The sequence below is a fragment of the Octodon degus genome, unplaced genomic scaffold (assembly GCF_000260255.1).
Source record: "Octodon degus isolate 3935 unplaced genomic scaffold, OctDeg1.0 scaffold00213, whole genome shotgun sequence".
Lineage (NCBI taxonomy): Eukaryota > Metazoa > Chordata > Mammalia > Rodentia > Octodontidae > Octodon > Octodon degus.
Genome location: NW_004524789.1, coordinates 1,273,559 through 1,292,484, shown reverse-complemented (window position 1 = coordinate 1,292,484; position 18,926 = coordinate 1,273,559). Strand labels below are relative to the sequence as shown.

At 44.3% G+C, this 18,926-nt stretch overlaps 1 protein-coding gene across 1 annotated transcript in view; it reads left to right on the top strand.

The window, feature by feature from the left end:
- Nucleotides 1–3,219: 3,219 nt before the first annotated feature.
- Nucleotides 3,220–18,926, top strand: part of Met (MET proto-oncogene, receptor tyrosine kinase) — an 83,358-nt gene continuing 67,651 nt past the window's right edge. The window contains exon 1 of the mRNA XM_004644868.2: nt 3,220–4,411. Within this exon, the coding sequence (XP_004644925.1) occupies nt 3,224–4,411 (1,188 nt within the window). The 5' untranslated portion in view covers nt 3,220–3,223. The remainder of the gene's footprint in view (nt 4,412–18,926) is intronic.

Sequence of the window (18,926 nt, the reverse complement as noted above, 5' to 3'; positions counted from 1 at the left end):
GCGCCACCACGCCTGTGCTCAGTGTGCCTGGGATTCCAGGGCCAGTGCAGCATGCAGTACTGGAGATTGAATCTGGGTCCTTGCGCATGCCAGGCAGGCGCTTAGACCGCCGAGCTATCTCCCCATTCCCATTATAAGCTCCTTTAAGATGTAGCTATTATTAATTGTGCAGCTATAAACACAGTTCTGCATCTATCACTGTAGCTGTTCGTTAACCCATTGCCTTCACCTGCTGACTCTGAGCTTTCCAGTGAAGGGTGCTGCAGGTTTGTAGACACTGGTGCAATGTAAGTAAAAGAAAGAGGCCCTACAAATAGACAGGTCTTTAGTTTAAGCTAGCTTCCCTAGCTCTGTCATCTGCCATATGGTTGTTCTTCCATTAACAAACATTCTGCTGTCCCACCGACATTACCTTGCATGTCAACATCTGACACCTTTATTGAATCCATTTAGAACTACTTTCTCTTTGAAGATTGTTGTTTGTTTGTTTGTTTGTTTGAGATAGGGTATCATTATTCTGGGTTGGGCTTGAACTCACTAGGTAACTCAGGCTGGCCTCAGCTCAGGTGAGGCAGGCCTCCTGCTTCAGATTCCCAAGGACTGCACCGCCACATCTGACAAAACTACTCACAAAAACAAAAACAAAATCCATCTCAACTCTAGACTCAGGATGCTGTGGTTCGATCCCCAGATCCTCATGCCTTACCAGACCTACCCTTAAGGCATCCTGGGGGGGGCGGGGAATCCATCTGCCAAAACTACTCTTTTAAAGGCCGACAGAGAGCTTTCACAAGATGTACGTTCTCTTTCTTGAGATTTTTTTCTTTTTTCTGCAACACTGTACAATATTACTTTTCAGTATCTCTGTGATTTTAACCTTCCTTGACACTTCTTACTAATATGAGAAGATTCCCCCCTAATATTGAGTCCATTTGCTGTCATTTCTTTTATCTAATCCCTCCATGAATGTACTCACTCATGGCTTTAAACATCTCTTCCAAACAGATATGTGCAAAGCTCGTTTCTGCTCTAGCTAGAGCCCAGATTTCTCCACTAGCACTCGATTTCCACTGCTTCTAGTGTGGCAGTGGCAAAGACCTGGTGCTCATCTGCCCCCGTCCCCCAGCAGCTGTCTCACCTAACACCACTCCCGCCATTCTCCCAAAGGGCAGCTCCTCTTGAAGACTTTTCATTATCCGTCCGTGTTCCTTGGCACACATGTTCCTTCTGCTCAGAATTTTTATTCTTCACTTGTCCCAGACCTTGCTTCCTGGTATGTTGCATGGCACCTACTCATCAGCTCTGGTGGAGAACCTTCACTCCTTCCCTACTGACTCATTCTGTTCAAAACCAGAATCTTAGCCTGCCTTCCTCTTGCTGGCAGCCAGCCCTAGGTCGGTAACCTGTCCCACTTTTGTCCAGTTGACTGCCAGACACAGCTGTCTTTTGTATTCTTCCTGTTTGGGATCAAAGAGGTATGCCTCTCTTCTCTCTCTTTTGGGGGTCACAGTCTTGCTTCCAGCCCTCTTCCTTCATTCTCAGCTACAACCAAGCTGACAGCTGATCTGCCCACTGTCAGGCTTGCCCGGCTGGAAGTCTCATTGTCTGCAGACCCGTCTTCCTAGACTAAAACCTGGGTATCTGAAGTTCAGACACACTCAGTGACTTTTCATTATCTTGGATTAAGCCCTAAGTTCTTAGAACTTTTGCAAAATAAAAGTAGCTTTGATTTTGGGGTCAGAAAGATGTTTTCAAGTTTTGGCTGCCGACAGCACCATGTTATGTGATTTTGAACTTACTGCTTACTCTTTCTTTGCCCGTTCATATGTATTTGTTTACCAGCAGCTGTGCTCCAGACTCCTGGCAGTGCTTGGGAGTCAGCGACAAGCCGAATGGTCCTGGCTCTCCTGACCTCACAGTGTAATGCGCTTAGCCCTGTTGCTCATGATTACGTTCACGAATGCAGGCCATCTCTCCCCCATGCTTGGAACTTTTGGTCTGTTCTAATACCATGCAGTACAGTTGTCAGCATATGTCTGTTACTGCCTGGCTACTTCTTAGGTTCCCTGGAGGGCAAGAGCGCTGTCCCATTTCCTGTAGCACAAGCACAGAGCCACACACATAATAGTTGCTCAGAGAATCCTTTTGTGGCTGTGTAGACCCCTGTGTTTGTCTTCAGCAGACATAAAGTCTACTGTACTTATAGAGACTCCCTTTCTGCCATCAGAAGGACGCTTTTTTCAAACAGTAATACCTGCTCAGTGTCCTTCATTCTGAGGCCTTTCCTGTCCAACAGACTATCCTGCCTGTAGCTATTAGCAGTAGAACTCACATATATTTAGAACTTGTGAACCTTACGTTTTCAGAGAGGGAACAGCGAACCCAAGCATGCTTTCTGGAAAATTTTGTCCATGTGCTTACAATGGAAATAATGTTCTTTTGACTAAATAGTTTTTTGACTTGGTAACGAACAATATGTCATTTTTCCCCTAAGAAATAGTCATAGGACTTTGGTTCTAAAGATTATATTTTATTTTATGTTTTTTTTCAGCCTGCTGCTTTTAAGTCCCAGTGATATTACATTAAACATTTGTCTGCCTAAAACAATAGGTTAACTATGGCCAAAGTATAACCATACCTTTCCTCTGCACACAGAATCTTATAAACAGCATGTGATCAGATTGCCTGTAGAATTTATGATTGTTTTCTTCCAAAAGGAAGCTAAATTTAGCCTAGTAATTCTACATGCTCCCAAGGAAACAATGCCTGCTGTGAATTTTAGAATAAATGAATCTGAACCACGGTTCCTTTACTTGACTAGGAAAGTTTAAGTATCAGCTTCATCATTAGCCACAGATATGAAACCACACAAAGCGACCAGCAAGCAGTTAATTCAGAACTGGGCTGTTTCTTATTTCATTGCCCAATGAGACTCGGTTGCCGTATTGACCTTAATACAGAACATTGTTGGCATCTCATAATGGTTCCCTGAAATTAATTGTTCGTAGCTTGACTGCTAAAAATAAAGCGTGTGGAGTCATGTCCAGCCACACAATGCATCTTTATGTGCTACCAGCTAGAGTTTTTTGTTTGCATTCTATGTAAAAACTCCAGTGGGGAGTTCTCGCTGCTAGCTTAACTGGGATAGTGCTTTCCATCCTGTCTTGTGTCTGGTGGCGACTGAGTCTCCCTCGCACATGTCTCGGCAGGTCAGCCGCTCGCCATGAAGGCCCCCGCCGTCCTCCTGCTGCTGCTCACCTCGGTACAGAGGAGCGCCGGGGAGTGCTCGGAGGCGCTCGCCAGGTCTGCGACGGACGTGCACGTGCAGTATCAGCTTCCCAACTTCACCGCGGGAAGCCCCATCCAGCACGCCGTCCTCCACCGGCATCTCATCTACCTGGGGGCTACTAACCACCTTTACGTTCTAGATGACGAAGACCTGCGGAAGGTGGCGGAGTACAAGACTGGGCCTGTGCTGGAGCACCCAGACTGTCCCCCTTGTCAGGACTGCGGCCGCAAGGCCAACTTGTCAGGAGCCGTTTGGAAGGACAACGTCAACATGGCTCTGCTCCTTGACACCTACTACGATGACCAGCTCATCAGCTGTGGCAGTGCCAACAGAGGAGCCTGCGAGCGGCACGTGCTGCCTCCCAGGAATATGGCGGACATACAGGCGTCTGTTCACTGCATGTTCTCCCCAGAGGCCGAGGAGGAGCCCCGCCAGTGTCCTGACTGCGTGGTGAGCGCACTGGGCGCCAGAGTCCTCCTGTCTGAAAAGGAGCGGTTCCTCAACTTCTTCGTGGGCAACACCCTAAGTTCTTCCTACCTTCCCGGTTACTCTCTGCATTCCATATCAGTGAGAAGGATCAAAGAGACCCAAGATGGCTTTAAGTTTCTGACAGAGCAGTCCTACGTGGATGTCCTGCCTGAGTTCCGAGATTCCTACCCCATTAAGTATGTCCAGGCCTTCGAAAGCAGCCATTTCATTTACTTTCTAACAGTCCAAAAGGAAACTCTGGATGCTCAGACTTTTCACACAAGAATAATCAGGTTCTGTTCTGTAGACTCTGGCTTGCATTCTTACATGGAAATGCCTCTGGAGTGTATTCTCACAGAAAAGAGAAGAAAGAGGTCCGCCGGGCAGGAAGTGTTTAATATCCTTCAGGCCGCGTATGTTGGTAAGGCCGGGGCCCATCTTGCTAAGCAAATCCGAGTCAGTCTGAATGATGACATTCTGTATGGCGTATTTGCACAGAGCAAGCCAGATTCGGCTGAGCTGGTGAATCGATCCGCCGTCTGTGCGTTCCCTGTCAAGTACATCAATGAGTTCTTCAACAAGATCGTCAACAAAAACAACGTGAAGTGTCTCCAGCATGTCTACGGACCGAATCACGAGCACTGCTTCAATAGGGTAAGTCACCGAGCTGCTTCACTGTCGGGCTTTGAGGTACTGGGTAGAATAAGGGTGAGTCTGGGAAGGCTAGTCAGAGCTCTTCTGTGCCTGGTAAATGGTCCTTATTGAACATATCTGATGGTTGATTCTAGAAGAAGAAGCTGAATGTTCATTTATAATTAAAGTCCTATCTTCAGTGAAAGTAACACTGTTATCACCGTTTGGATTTGCACATGTCCTGCGATGGTATTGATGGTTATTCCTACTTCCATGAAATGGTATTTTCAAAGGAAATGTCAGGGAAATGCTTGGTGCTTTGATTTATATATAGTAAAATCTATCATCTCTACCAAGCTTCTTCCGGCTGGGCATTTGGTTTTTAGTGCAGGAGGAGGAGCACGAGTCTCGGCGTCCATTGTGGCCCCGGGCGTCCCTGTAGTGAAGCAGATTTGCACACACAGATCCGGCTACGCCACCTAACACAATGATCACTGGAGTCATAAGCGAGCAAATAATATGGCTTGTCTAAAGACAGTGTAACGTTGGATGTGTGTATCTCTCATGCCCTAGCAGTTTTGAATCTAAGAAGGAAAAGTTATAATTTTAAGCAGGAATAGCATTAAGAATCCTTGACTAGAGAAAACATACAGTTCTCCTGAAGAGTAACAAGAGCTTATGAATTCAAAACCACTTGGTTAACTTTGGTTGCGGTGTCTGGGATTCTTCCCTAGATGGAAACGCTTTCTGTTTAGCCTTTCTTGATAAAATGTAGGAAAATACGTCTGAGAAAGTCAGTTCACATGTTGGTGAATTAAAGAAAAACTTTCTTTCCTTTGCCCTTCGATGTGTAGGACCACCCCTACGCATATACACATCTACGCCAATGAAGACTTATTTTCCCTTCCCTTGTTCAATAGACCCTATATACGCTATATACACTATAAGAAAGAGTGGATTTCCTTCCGAGGCTGTTCCTTTTCTTTTCTGGAGAATATAAAAGAATGAAAAGAAACAAGGAATTTTAGGAGCCTGGGATTAGGCAATAAAAGTATAAGAACAGTAAGAACATTTCTGAGAAAACACTTTCCCTGCACTCGGTAGGCTGCTTCAGAAACGTAAATTTTAAAGGAGTTCCTCTGGGGCCTCTAGAGAACACGATGTTGCTGTTTCAAATTGTTGCTGTTGTTGTAGTTAACTAACAAGACTTACTTCACAGCCCATCTCATTATTCTATTTTTTTACATTTCAGCCCCAGGTACAAAAGTATTTATTGAACCTAGAAATTCTCAAACTCATCTGACCCTTATTCTACCCCTTTGACCTTTTTAGTGTTCCAACAGGAACAAGGAGGCAGCATTCCCAGTGAAATCCAGGCCGGTTTTATCACCCAGGAAAAATGCCCAAAATGCACTGGCCACACCTGAAACCGTTATCGCTTCCACCGCAGAAATTCTTGTGGGAAGCAAGGTGGGGCTTGCCAGCAGAGCCTTCTTGCAAGGGGGGCCAGCCTTGCACTGGCCAAGTTCCACGGAGACAACTACCTTCAGACCTCCTTTATTTATTTGCCTGTTTATCTTCTTTGGTAAAGATCAACATTTTTCTGAGCCAGGACTACACACTTTTTGTTTGTTTGTTTTTTAATGCATACCCAGTCCACAGAGAGACCTCAGTGGTCCAGTAACCAGCATACAATCATTTCCTGGCTCTGTGTTAAAATGAAGGCAACAAGAGCCATTCATCACACAGAAACGAAATGATTTATAAGATTGAACCAGTTTAGAAAGTCTCCAAGCAATAAGCTGATTACATTTTGTCTTGGAAGATTAACTTGGTGAGATATCAGATGACCTTGCAAATAAGTTTTTGGAACTGAGTTTTTATTTGACACCAAGTTTGGTGACTAGACACAGATCGTAGTTTTGTTAGTAGCATCTCTAGTGTGTGTTGGGAGAACTCTTGTGTGCTCCGTGGACAAGCTTGAGAGTGCTGTGCAGCACATTTGCCCAAGCTTCTGCCCTGTGCTCTGTGTGCGAGAATATTCACAAGAATTGGCGCTTGTTGAGCTCCCTGCCATGTGCAAATGGGTTTCTATTCTGGGATCAGGCAGTAAGAAGTGCCAGCAAAGAGGGCCTTTTATAGTCCAGGGGGCCAGCAGGTGGTCCTTGTTTATTAACGGCCACATAGGATTCTGGGCTTTCTGCTCTCACATTGCATCAGTATGTCCACGTGAACTCTTTACAGGCATCGTCTCATATTGATGACGTCATGAAACCACTCTTTTGAGTCATGTGATAGTTCCCAGAACACATCGCTTTCACGCACAAGTTATCTGGGCTTCACAACTTCCTCTCCTCACACAGTGGTATTTCTGGAAGCTTATTCCAAACCCTAGTACCTATTCTCGGAATGCCAGTGCTGTTGATTATATTAGTCTACGAGAACCCATTCTTGATCTTCACCAAATAAAATCAAGAATGTTAGTTTTGAAAGTGATTCTTAAAAGGTTTATTTACAGTGACTTCCAACACTAAAAACTATTAGATTAAACACTCACACCAATTACTGTCTTTAATACGTTTATTAACTTTTTTACCCATCCATCAGTGAACATTCTAAATTAACATTGATTGAAGTGCTAATATATATTCATGCACAGTACATTATTGTTCAAGCAGAATAATTGAGAAAATAGCTCCATAATTTACGGATCTTGTAGAAAACAAAATTTGCAGGGAACAAAAAACCCTTACATTCTTTTTGGGGATAAACAGTACAAAAATTTGCTTAAAATTAACTGAAATATCCAATAATCCGATATAAGGGATTTTTTTGGATGGGGTGTCCTGGCTCAGCCTGCCCTGAGGGTGGGCTGGTGCAGCTTGTGGTGCCAGGCATTGAACCAAAATCCCCTCCATCTTCCTAAGCTTGCCTAAGCAGGTGCTTTAGACTGCTGAGCTATCTTTTAATGTGACATCTAGGAAGAGAAAATAGAACCAGAGCACATGGGCTCAATCCTCTACAAAGTGCAAATCAGTACCGAGTAGAATTTTCTAAACTTCCCAGATCAGCACAAATTCTGTTCCCTGAGTTATATTATTTTCTAAGAGCAGTGGTGCATTTTGGAAAGCTTGTAAAGTTAAGATAAACAAGGATTTTTGAAACAAAATACAGTGAATATGCCATAGTGCTTTCCTTGTAGTCCCTTTACTGAGGTGCTGCGTTTGGAAGACGAGAGCGAACTGGCAGCAAACACTTGCACCAGCGCTCCATTCGTCCTAGTGGTGGATCAGGTGAAGAGGCAAAGCATGTCGTTTGGTGCCAGTGTGCATGGGGGCCAGTTCTGGGTCTGCACAACCCAGTGGAATCCTGCAGCCCGTGAGAGGCAAGAGCTCATTTGTAACGTGCAGGTAGCAGTCATTACTTCAGAGAGTTTTGTGAGAGTTTGAGATAATGTATATATAAGTACTCAGCATGAACAGATGCTCATAAGTTGAGCTCTGCGGGAGTCAGCATGCCTTGAGGAAAGGAGGCTGAAGTCGGGACCTGTGTTGTGTTGTGTAAATCTGCACCCCGAGAACATCACTGGCACTCGCAGAACTCCGATGCCTTCTTAGAGAGCTGCGCTGTATAAATCCCTCATTCCTTGGCATACAAACATTAGCTGCTATTATGAAGAGTTCTTGTTTAGAGGATGGTGAATTCAGATGGTTGGATTCTCAAGAAGGGGCGGATTCCGGTTTTGCTGCGTCTGAGGGTCTTTTGGTTTTGCCCCTTCCTATTATGAGTATTAATGTGTTAATGGCTTTCATGTAATATTTTTCTTAAATGATCGGTTAAGGATTGGTTGTGGTTTAAGGGGGCAGAAGTAGAAAGCAAGACAGTTGAATCAGAATTGTGCTGTAGTATGATAGAAGGTGTTGAATTTGGCTTTTTCCCTGGGTTAGAATTCCAACTACATTATGTTTATGTACTGTAAGTCATACTTTCTATGAAGCATTTGCAGGTAATGCAGCTTTATTTGATTTTTCTTTTTTTCCATTTATGTATTTGGTACAGGGTCTAACTATGTGGCTTGGGCTCATAGTGATTCTCCTGTTTGCAGCCTCCCTAGTGCTGGGATTGCAGGCGTGTGCTACCATGCCCCAACTTGGTCACTGGCTCAGCATACCCTGGGGGCAGGATGGCGCGGTATGCGGGACTGGGGATCGAACCCTGGTCCCTGCGCTTGCCAAAGCAGGCACTCAATCTGCTGAGCTATCTCACTGGCCCTGTAATGCAGCTTTAGAAAAACTCAGCCTCCTAGGTTGTTTGTGTCAAGCTTCCTTGTTTTTAAATATCACTTAAACTCAGAGTAGCCAACTGCTTCCCAAAATAGAGGAAGCTTAAGGTAGTAATTTTCCATCTCCGTTTCATAGTGCCAAAGTTAAAGGGTCACTGTTCAAACTTCCAAAGGAAGAAACCCAAACGATTGGAACAAATTTTGATGAGAACAGAAATCAAAACGAGATGCAAACAAGAAATAATATGAATAGGTAGAAAAAAAAACATACAGTGATGTTCCTTTATTACTCTTGTAAAGATGATAGATGAGTAAAATTGAGTTACATTTAAGTTGTAATGGAAGAAAATAATTGCAGCCTTCCATCAAGGAAACCGCAGAACCATTATTGATCTGTCATCCTCAGGGCATGTCTCGTAATATGTAATAGAATAAACAGAGATTTATAACTCTTTATAGGCCATATATCTATAATCCCCTGCACCATTTGAACTGTGAATGTGGAGTCAATGTTACAAATAATATCCACGTAATTATGTTGATTTCGCATCCCTTATTTAAACAAGCTAGCACCCTCAAGAGAACGTATTTTATATTAGGGGTGAAAAATGTGAAATCAGATCACAGTGGGTTTTTTTTGTTTTGGCTTCCTGTGCTCAGAAATGAGAGCGCCTTATTCTGCATGCGCGTGTTACTGAGGACTCTTCTTCCTTGATAGTAGACAGTCTTCCAAATGTAAACCCTCGATACCTTGGCCGTGTGCCAGACGTAATTGCTACCGAGGAAGAGCTCTGCAAGAAGCCCTTGCCAAAGATGCGGCACACTTTACAAAATACATGTAGGAACTTGATTTTCCCTTGACTCCTTTCCTTCCGTAAATGGTGTTCTCTTGCAGGGCGACAGAGTCTCTGCTCCCTAACTTACTCATTTGAATTCTCTGGGGGGTTCATCTCATGAAAAGTGGCGCATTGCATTATTTTATTGAGAGAAATTCAAAATCACAAGAGCTTATTTCCAGGATTTTGTAACACGCTGAGATCACTGGGTATGCCCTGGGTGTGGTGGAACGCACACTGCGCAGTGAGCCCTCGGGACCCTTTACCTTTGCCCTCCCTTCTGCTAGCATCCTCCTTAAATTACTGGCATAGCTCATTCACAGATTCACGCTAAGAAAGGTGATAAGGCAAGCACGATGTTTTTATAATCTAAAAGCAAGAAAACAAAGTTAAAACCAAAACTCTCACCAAAAATGTAGGTAGCCTGACCTGTGGATTCCACACATTGCTGACCTGATTGGCCATCTCTCACTTGTATGGATAACTGATTTAATATGCCACTTGCACTGTCGATTCTTTCTTCTCCTTGGGTTTTTTTTTTTGGGGGGGGCTCTTTTGGGGGGGTGAGACTGGATGTAGCTATGCAGTTCAGGCTGGCCCTGAACTCATTATGTAGCCCTCCTGCCTCAGCCTCCTGTGTGCTGGGATTTTTTAAAGCAGACAGTATAGCCTGTGTTTTATTTAAGTCATTAATTTCTACGAGGAGACTAATTTAGTAAAACTGATGTTGCAAACAGTAAAGGGGTTCTTGCACAAAGAAATGCATCCTAAATTGGCTGTTAAATAGCCCAAGTATTAATAAAAATTTGAAGCCACAGCCCTGATACATATTTCCTTTGCACGCTCCATCGTTAGATTTCTGGAAGCGTATAGGAATCTGAATTTTGATGAGGATAGTAATCTGCTTGAGTAAGAATAAATTTTTTTCTCAGCATACTATTTCAAACTTTGGGTGTTATACCCTTACTTCAGACTTCTGTCTTTTCAGCAACCACCCACTCTGGGTTCTTATCTCCTCACACACCTAAGAAAAGGTAAAATCTGTCAGAACCTGAGCAGAAAACCCACTAGAATTTCAGCCGCTGCTTTTCCATGGATTGGTGCAGACACTGATTCAGTGGGTGCAGGCCTGTGGTGACGCCTGCCCTGCTGCGGGGCGAAACGGGCACCGCCAGTGTTTGTGGAGCCCTGGGAGGCGCGCGTTCATCAGGGAGATGAGCCCGACGCCCAGCTCCCCTGGAAGCCATTACAACTTCTTTGCCTTTTTCTTTTTTTTTTTTTTTAAGTAATGAATGTGGTAAGTGATTCTAGAATCCTGGTTATATTCCAGTCTGCTAACTACATATTTTTTCTGACTAAAATGTTCTGGGCACATTCATTGCATGTGAATTACTGGCTGAGCAATGTGGACTTCCTATTCTAAAAGCCAGGCTCTGCTTTCGCACTGGGCGGCGTATGCTGCTGAGCTGGACCGTGTAACTCTGGAGCAGAGCGAAGTGTGCAGACACCTCCAGGACACTCTCTGGTCCTTCAAAAAGGGAAAGAAAAATGTCTAAAAGTGCACGATAGTGGAGGATAGAGATTGTTTGAACAGTTTTTTTTTTTTTTTTAAATCTTTTATTTATTTAGTACAGGGTCTCCCTCTGCAGCTTGGACTCGTAGTGCTCCCCCTGTTTTCAGCATCCGCAGCGCTGGGATTACAGGCGTGTGTCACCACGCCCAGTTTCACTGGCCAGTGTAGCAAGCCCGAGATTCCAGGGTCAGCCAGCATGTGGTACTGGGGACTGAGCCAGGTTTGTGCTTGCCAGGCAGGCGCTTAGACCGCCAAGCTATCTCCTCCGCCCCTGAACAGTTCTTGAGGTGGGGAAATGGCTTATGAATGGTATAACTTAAATCAGAAGAATACACTGTGAATTCACACTAAACACCCTGCCTCAGGTGTCTTGTTTGGGTAAATAACTAAAATGTTCCTCTCTTCAAACGGTGCCCTAGGTAGAAAGGATAATGTTTTAGTTTGCAAAATACTGTTTTCCAGAGCCAGTTTTATGCAAATTAAGGTTGTCCATTCATCATCTCAAACTACAGAGATTATTATTAATGATTAGCTAGAATGTGTATCTACAAGGAGAGAGTAAATCTGCACATTAAGTTTTCCAAAGACATTTTAAGATTTAAAATACCTGATTAACGCTCGTCATCTCGCCAATATCCTGCTGCCGACACTGTAGGGAAAGTGGTGCTCGGGAAGCGAGGAAATGCAAAGATGAAACTGTCCTGCCAGCTCGGAGTGAATCAATAGTATTTAGCGCTAATGCACTAAGCAGATTACAAGCACTAATGCAGCAGCCGTCAGTAACAAAAATGAGTATCTCTAGAAATTATCTTGACAATAAAATGTGCAATATTTTCAATTTATTTTAACCTAATCACATTTATGAGCTTGTTCTTCCAGCTGATTAGTTTAAACTAAGTGCTCGAAGGCTGGCCACCTTCTTAGGTGCATCAAATGGCCAAATACTCATAATCATTGTTTTCAGCAAGAGCCAGAGGAAAGGATTTATTTACAACAACAAAGACTGAGGAAGAACCCCAGCAGCTGTTTGCGGAGTGCCTCACCCTGCAGGCATTACAGTGGTGGGCCAACTGTCTGTATGTGGGAAATAGGCAGGGGAGGTACAGTGATCAGGCCCACCGACAACACATCGAGGGAATTTGTGGAAAATGCTGTGAGGGAAAGAAACATCTGTGGATAGAAATGACAAGGAATGTCTACATTTAGAAGTATAGTCACAGAAGGACACCTTGAGGAGGTGAAAGGGAACTTTGATAGGAAGTTTGAAGTTCTAGAAAAAGCAGTGTGGCTTTAGTACATGAGTAAATACATAGCAAGTACTTAATACACCAAAAGCTTTACCAATTTCATGACTTTTACATCTTACTAGAAGCTGCTGCATTTGACCGTGGACTTTCTTAAGTGGCTCAAGGCCATTAAAATACACTATTTTACGCTTTTAAAACACAAGAAGCAGCAGTATTATGCTAGAGGATTTTTTTTTAATGTATTTTGCACAGGGTCTCAATACGCAGCTCGGACTCATAGTGATCTTCCTGTCTCAGCCTCCCCAGCACTGGGATTATAGGCATGCACTACCATGCCTGGTCTCGGTTGCTGGCTCAGCACGCCCAAAGGCAGGGCTGGTGTGGCATGTGGTGTCAGGGACCAAACCCCGTTCTCTGCTCTTGCCTAAGCAGGCGTGTAGTCTACTGAGCTATCTCACCGGCCCTAGAGGATTTCACTTGTTTCACATTTTCTGATCTAAAAAGTTGTCACAGTGTTAAACTTTGCTTGTCTCCAGTTTCTAAATGTATTAGGTTATGTTTAATTGATTCCTACTGTGAAGAAGATAATGTGTAGCTTCTAGAAGCTAAGAACATAATTTAGGTCATGCTTACAGTCTGCCTCTGAAAGCCCAGTACCTTAATCAGGTCCTTTGAAAATAGGCATTTCTTCCGTTAGGGCAAGTTACTTCTCCTTCGTCTCCCTCTTCTTTCTTCTGCATGGACACCGGGAACCCTGTTTGTCAAAAGCATGTTTCTCATGGGTGTGGAGGCAGTTGTCTCATTTTCGATGAATCATTGACAAAGAATCACACAAATCATACACATCAGATAAGCACCTTTGAATCCATCCAAATTATAAAGGTTACTAGAGTCCCAGCAAGCGCAGTGCCGAGGCGTCTTTCCGCATGTGCGTAGTGGCTTCAGCACGGGTGCTTCCATTTCTAGTCCATTCCCTTCTCATGAGAGTCATGTGGCTCCGGGGTCAAATGCGGACGAGTGTTCCAGGGACTCACGAGGTCTCATGAGCACTACTGAGTGGGCGGTGTGGGCTCCCAGCAGACACCACCTTCATGCTGTTGTCCTTTATAGACCAGCTCCTCCATCTGTGGCTGGACACACATCTTGCCTCTCTCTTTCATGTGACTTCTATTCATATATATATATATATATATATATGTATAATATATATATATATAATTGGTTTTCGATCATGCAAATATCTGCATAAGTTCAAGGTCTCGCAGGAGGCATTTTTGTCATATTTCCTGGTTCATAAGCTCATACTTGGTAGATTATAGACAAAAAGCAGCATTGATTTTATTTGACAAAATAATTGTTGTCCAAACGCAATCTGCATGATTGCAAGGTAAACAGTGTAAATCACTGAGAATAAAAGTTCTTGGTAAAATTTGAGAATAGTTCTATGAATGGATCATTATGAACTTTCTGTCTTCACAAACCGTGAAGATTTGAGATGTAGGAATAAAAATATGTAAAATGAATCAAAAGAAACATTCACCTTGTCTGTGTTCATTTGGCTCACTTTTATTTGGCCAAGAAGGCGTAGTGTTTGGCAAGAGGAAAGGAGACATTTACTCTTCGGAGCTTGTCCCTGTGCCTACAAGTTGGAGAGGTCACTGGCTTGCCCTTCCTGAGGACTATAATTACAGGCAAAAGACTACTTATTTTCCAGTAAAGTGACCAGAATATTGAGTGTAACTGATTGTTTATAAGAGGACAGTGTGTAGGAGGTATCCAAAACCTTAGGAAAGACAACGGGAACGTGAGACTGTTTTTCTACATACTTTCAATTATATGAGAAGGTCCAAGACTCTGGAAACATTCTGAAGTGCAATAATAGAGGTGAATATGAGGTCAAATTAGCTGATCCCAGGGCTTAACAAGTTGAGTTAAATGAAGAGGAATGTATAATAAGGTATAAGATATCTGATGATTCATTGAATATAAATTTATTTGTGGCTCCAACATCATGGTAAACAAGAATCAGTAAGTGTATTAGTAAAAGTAATTGAGAAATATTTCTAGTTGGAAAAACACCAATTAAATTGGAGATATGACCCTTGAAATCACAATCCAATTTAATTCCCATGAACTCATTAAAAGGGAAGGATTATTTACTATTTGGAAAATGGAGCGCCTAAATTTTCATAAATAAATCTTGGTTCAGTATCAAACTTTTCCTAACATTCTTTCTATCCTTGGACCCAGCTGTTAGAGCAAGCAGAGCCTTATTTGATGAACTTTGTGTTAGGCATTCAAGAACTAATGAAGAAACAGAAGATTTTTATGGGTTTTTTTTTTCTAAAGTGTATAATAAACTCTTTGTTCCAGCCATGGAGGGGCAGTTATTTTAACAGCGACAGAATAGCTTCATCTTACCTTTCTTCCAGTAGCCAGGCTTTCATTTTATACTCTGAACTATGGGCAAATCACAACTTACACTGAACTTTTGTTTGCTTAACGCTCTGTTTCCTTCTAGCCTTACTCTGGTCTGTCAATCCCAACCCGGTTCCCCAGTGGTTCAGGAAACCCTCAGTTGGGATTAAGTAATAGTTTACACAACCTCTCTCATTCATTAACCCATGTTGACATTCTGCGCCCAGCCCTGATCTAAGACTTTCCCAAGAGTCTTATCTAGACCCCGCTGTGGGTGCAGCCAGCTATGCCTATTTAATCAAGAAGCTTAATCTTTCCAAGAAATCATTCAGCTTGCCTCAGTCTTCTTCGTTAGTGTAATTCTGTGTTATTCCTACTTCAACATAAAAACTTGGTTTCATTCACAATAAGTACAAAATTTAAAAATCTTGACTCTCTCCTACATTAACATAAAGCAGAAACAGAAAAGTGGACATTATTATTCCTCACAGGGTATTTTTTTTTTAGTGCATTAAAATGATGCCAAGAAAAAGGATGCCAAGAAGGTAAAACTAGCCCCCTGGCTCTGCCCTCCTCTCCCCGCAGTCTCTTTGCTGCCCAGTGCTGCTGGCGCAAGGGGGTTTCCTCGGGAGCAAGCCCCTTGGTGGCGCTGCGTCTCTTGCAGTAGTGCGGGGGCTCTCCAGGGTGAAAGCCACACTCCTTGGCGCAGCACTCAGGGTCTTCCTCACCTCAGCCCTGCTGCTCCTTGCCCTCCCTCACCCCCTGTGGCGTGCTGTTGGATAGTTAACTCTGGGAGACTAGAAACCCCGGATTTGCAGCGCCCACAGTTTCATGAGTGTAGACCGCACTGCCAGGCCAATGCCAGGCGATCACTGAAGCAGGATTTCCCACCAAACAGAAACCAGGAAGAAATGTGTACAGACGTGTCTGTGGGCAGGTGCGAGGTGGCTCAGGGACAGCCCTGCTGCCGCCACGCACTCAGCCTATCACTGCTGTGGCTGCCAGAATCCAGCAGCCCCAACTTCTGGAACCTGCTGCTGGATCTGCTCATTACAGCTCTTCCCTGTAGCCCTCATTTCGTCAAGCTCATCTTTTTCCCTGTTCTTGAAAGCTCACCTTACTTCTTACGCGGAAGCATTCTCTGGCTTCTTCCTCATCCCTTCTGCCCAGCCCCGCGTTCGGGGTTTCGCTGAGGCCTCCAGGGCATCTCACTCAGTACTACTTCCCAGGCCAGGGTCAGTGCTACGTGCCTACTACTCCCGCTGTGAGTCTCCTAAAGATGCAGACCACGGATTGCAGCTCCCGGCCGCCCAGTGGATGACACAGTAGCTTCAGTTCATCAGATGAGTAAATAATTACTCATATTATTATATGAGTAACAACAAAACCTCATATTTCAAATAGTGTGCTAGAAGCTCACAAGCAAAAATAATTTAAAGTTTTCCATTTGCTCCCTCAAATCTCTAAAAATGAATTTCTAAAATTGATAGTTTCCAACGTTTAAGTTCACACTGAATTAAAAACTAAGGAGTTACATTTATTATGGCCTATGCCTCTTCCTTATACACACACATAAGCACACACACACTCACTAGCACACACCCGTCTGCATCTACCACTGTGGAATAAAGATGGAGCAAAGAACGAAGAAGAAAAATGAAAGAACAAGAAAAACATGGAGGGAGGTAGACAGGAATCTCAGGGCTCTGTGCATGGCTGAGAAAACAAAGCTAAAGCCGTTAGAGGGATCCCCCTCCGACCCTCAAGGCTTTCTCAGACTTTCCCGGCACTCGCCCTTGTGGTGGGCGACTTCGCATGAGGGCAGCTTCAGGCAGCAGAACGTTCAGACATGGCTCAGACCCCACAGAGACACCCCTCCTTGAAATTGGCTTTTGGGAACCACAGACTTCGCTACTAGCCACCAATCTGTGGCTTCAAATTGAACACAACGTACAGGTGAAGGAAAGAAGTTAAGAGCAAATAGCCTCATCATTTTGGGGTTTTATTCAGTGATACTCAAGGACATGTTCCTTATACTAATTTTCCTGAGCATGGTCTCCAAGTAATGAAACACAGTGAGGAAGGGGTGAGGAAGAACTTGGGACCTTCACCTTGAACACCTTTCCCACAGACAAAGGCTTCTGGAAGCAGCTTGGTCAGAAAGGGGCAAGGGCTGGCGAGACCAGGGCTCAGCCCCCGGCACCACATGCCGCTGGCCCCACCCGGGCATGCTGAGCCTGCCACTGAGACCTGGGGTGGTGGCGCACACCTGTAATCCCAGTGCTGGGGAGCCCGAGACAGGAGGATCACTAGGAGTCCGAGCTGCATAGTGAGACGCTGTACCAAATGCATTAAAAAAGAGAAGGAAAAAGAACAAGGGGAGAACTTTTTCTTTTTGAAAGTTTCCACAATGTAAGACGGAAAGAAGGGATAAGTGCTAATTGGCAGTGGGATTAGTGGTGGGGTAGAACATAGCCACAGCCCCCACAGTATACTGGGACACCTTTGAAGGCCTCTCGTTCCACCCATCTTTCACCCCGCCCAACCCTGTCCTCAAGACGTGCATCAGCTTGGGCCGATTGGGTGTGGCCCCTTTACACACCTAACCGGATGGTCTCTTCCCATCTTCAGGCAGAACTACTTCTATTTCTGAGTAAGTCCATTACAATTTGGTTTCTGTTAAGTAAATAGAGAAAGGCAGAAAACCTCTTTGCACTCAGCATTGGGATCTGCCTCACTTGGAAGCATCTCCTTTATGAATCACTGTCACCACTGGATTGAAGTACAGTCCGAAGGCTGTTAACCGCAGCCACATGGGCTTGGTCCGTTTTACCTCTGATTCACCTTAGGAAGTGATGATAAAGATGCGAAGGCCTCAGCACTTCCCAGGCCGTGTCAGATAAGAAGCCTGGGTCTTTTGAACCTCGGTGCTGCCTTGAGACAAGAGTGATTAAATATTTGTGTGTAAATGAGTCTGCGTGGCAGAAATATATTCTGCTCCAAGTATTTTTCTCTTCCCCCTTCACTAATCCAGCTTTTCTAAAGACCTGGCTCAATTTCTCGCTCTGCTGCGAGGCTTCTCCCGCGACCACAGCCCACTCTGATCTGACCCCTTTCCTCCCCCACCACATGTACTTCCGAGGGAGTGTTCTCAAAACTGACCTCTCAGCTGGTGGCTTGGAAGCTGGCTGTAGGAGCTGTTTTGCACATCAGTCTTGTGCCTTCCTCAGAGTGTCGCACTGAGGGAACCACACATAGAAGCTGAGCCATGCATAGGAGATTTGGCGGGCTTGGAGAAGTGTGGGCTGCTTTTATACTGTTAGAGGGCCAACAGGTGTATGCCGGGGCCACAGGTGTGTGACTGTCCCATCAGGCAGCTGGCATTGCTGGTGGTGCGTCTGTAGCCGGCCCATCCCACCCAGTGGGACAGCCGTGCGTGTGCCGCTGGTGCTTCAAGCCAGCCAGAATGTGTTAGACGTATAGAGAGACCCCAGATGTGCTGTGGGGACCGGTTGGCCCAAAGGCTGATATGTTTTCTATCTTTAAAAAAAGTGAAATGGAGGGAGAGGAAAAAAAAGAATTGAGATGTGGTGTGTCCATGCTCCAGCTCCCCTTTAGGAATGTGATCATTGTGTTCTGCAGACATGTACTGATACAGTTTTTAGATGATTGAAAATGTGCTAGTGCTTGCTTTCAAGAATAATGAAATATAGGGTTTGAGATGTAGCTCTGTGTACATGATCAGCATGCACGAGACCCAGCATAGGAAGAAAGAAGAAAAAAAGGACAGGAGGGGGGAGCCAGGAAGGAAGGAAGAAGAAAAGGAAAGAAGGCGGGAGGGAATAGGCAAGGGAAACAACAGTAGCGACAAGTCCACTCATTATGGAGAACCGTGGATGACCTTATTTACAGTTTGTGATGCTATTCCATAGGTAAGTAGTTCTATTTTACAGATGAAGAACCTGAAGTTTGTTGATATACATGCTGAGAAATTTGAATCACAGGTCGGGGATTTAGCTCAGTGGGGCAGCACCTTCCTGGCAAGCGTAAGGTCCTGAGTTCAGTTCCCCGTAACAAAAAAAAAAAAAAAAAAAAAAAGAAGAAGAAGTGGAATTGGGGGTGTGGCGCAGTGTTAGAGCACTTGACGACCTGCATACTAAATTAGGAATCGATATTCAAC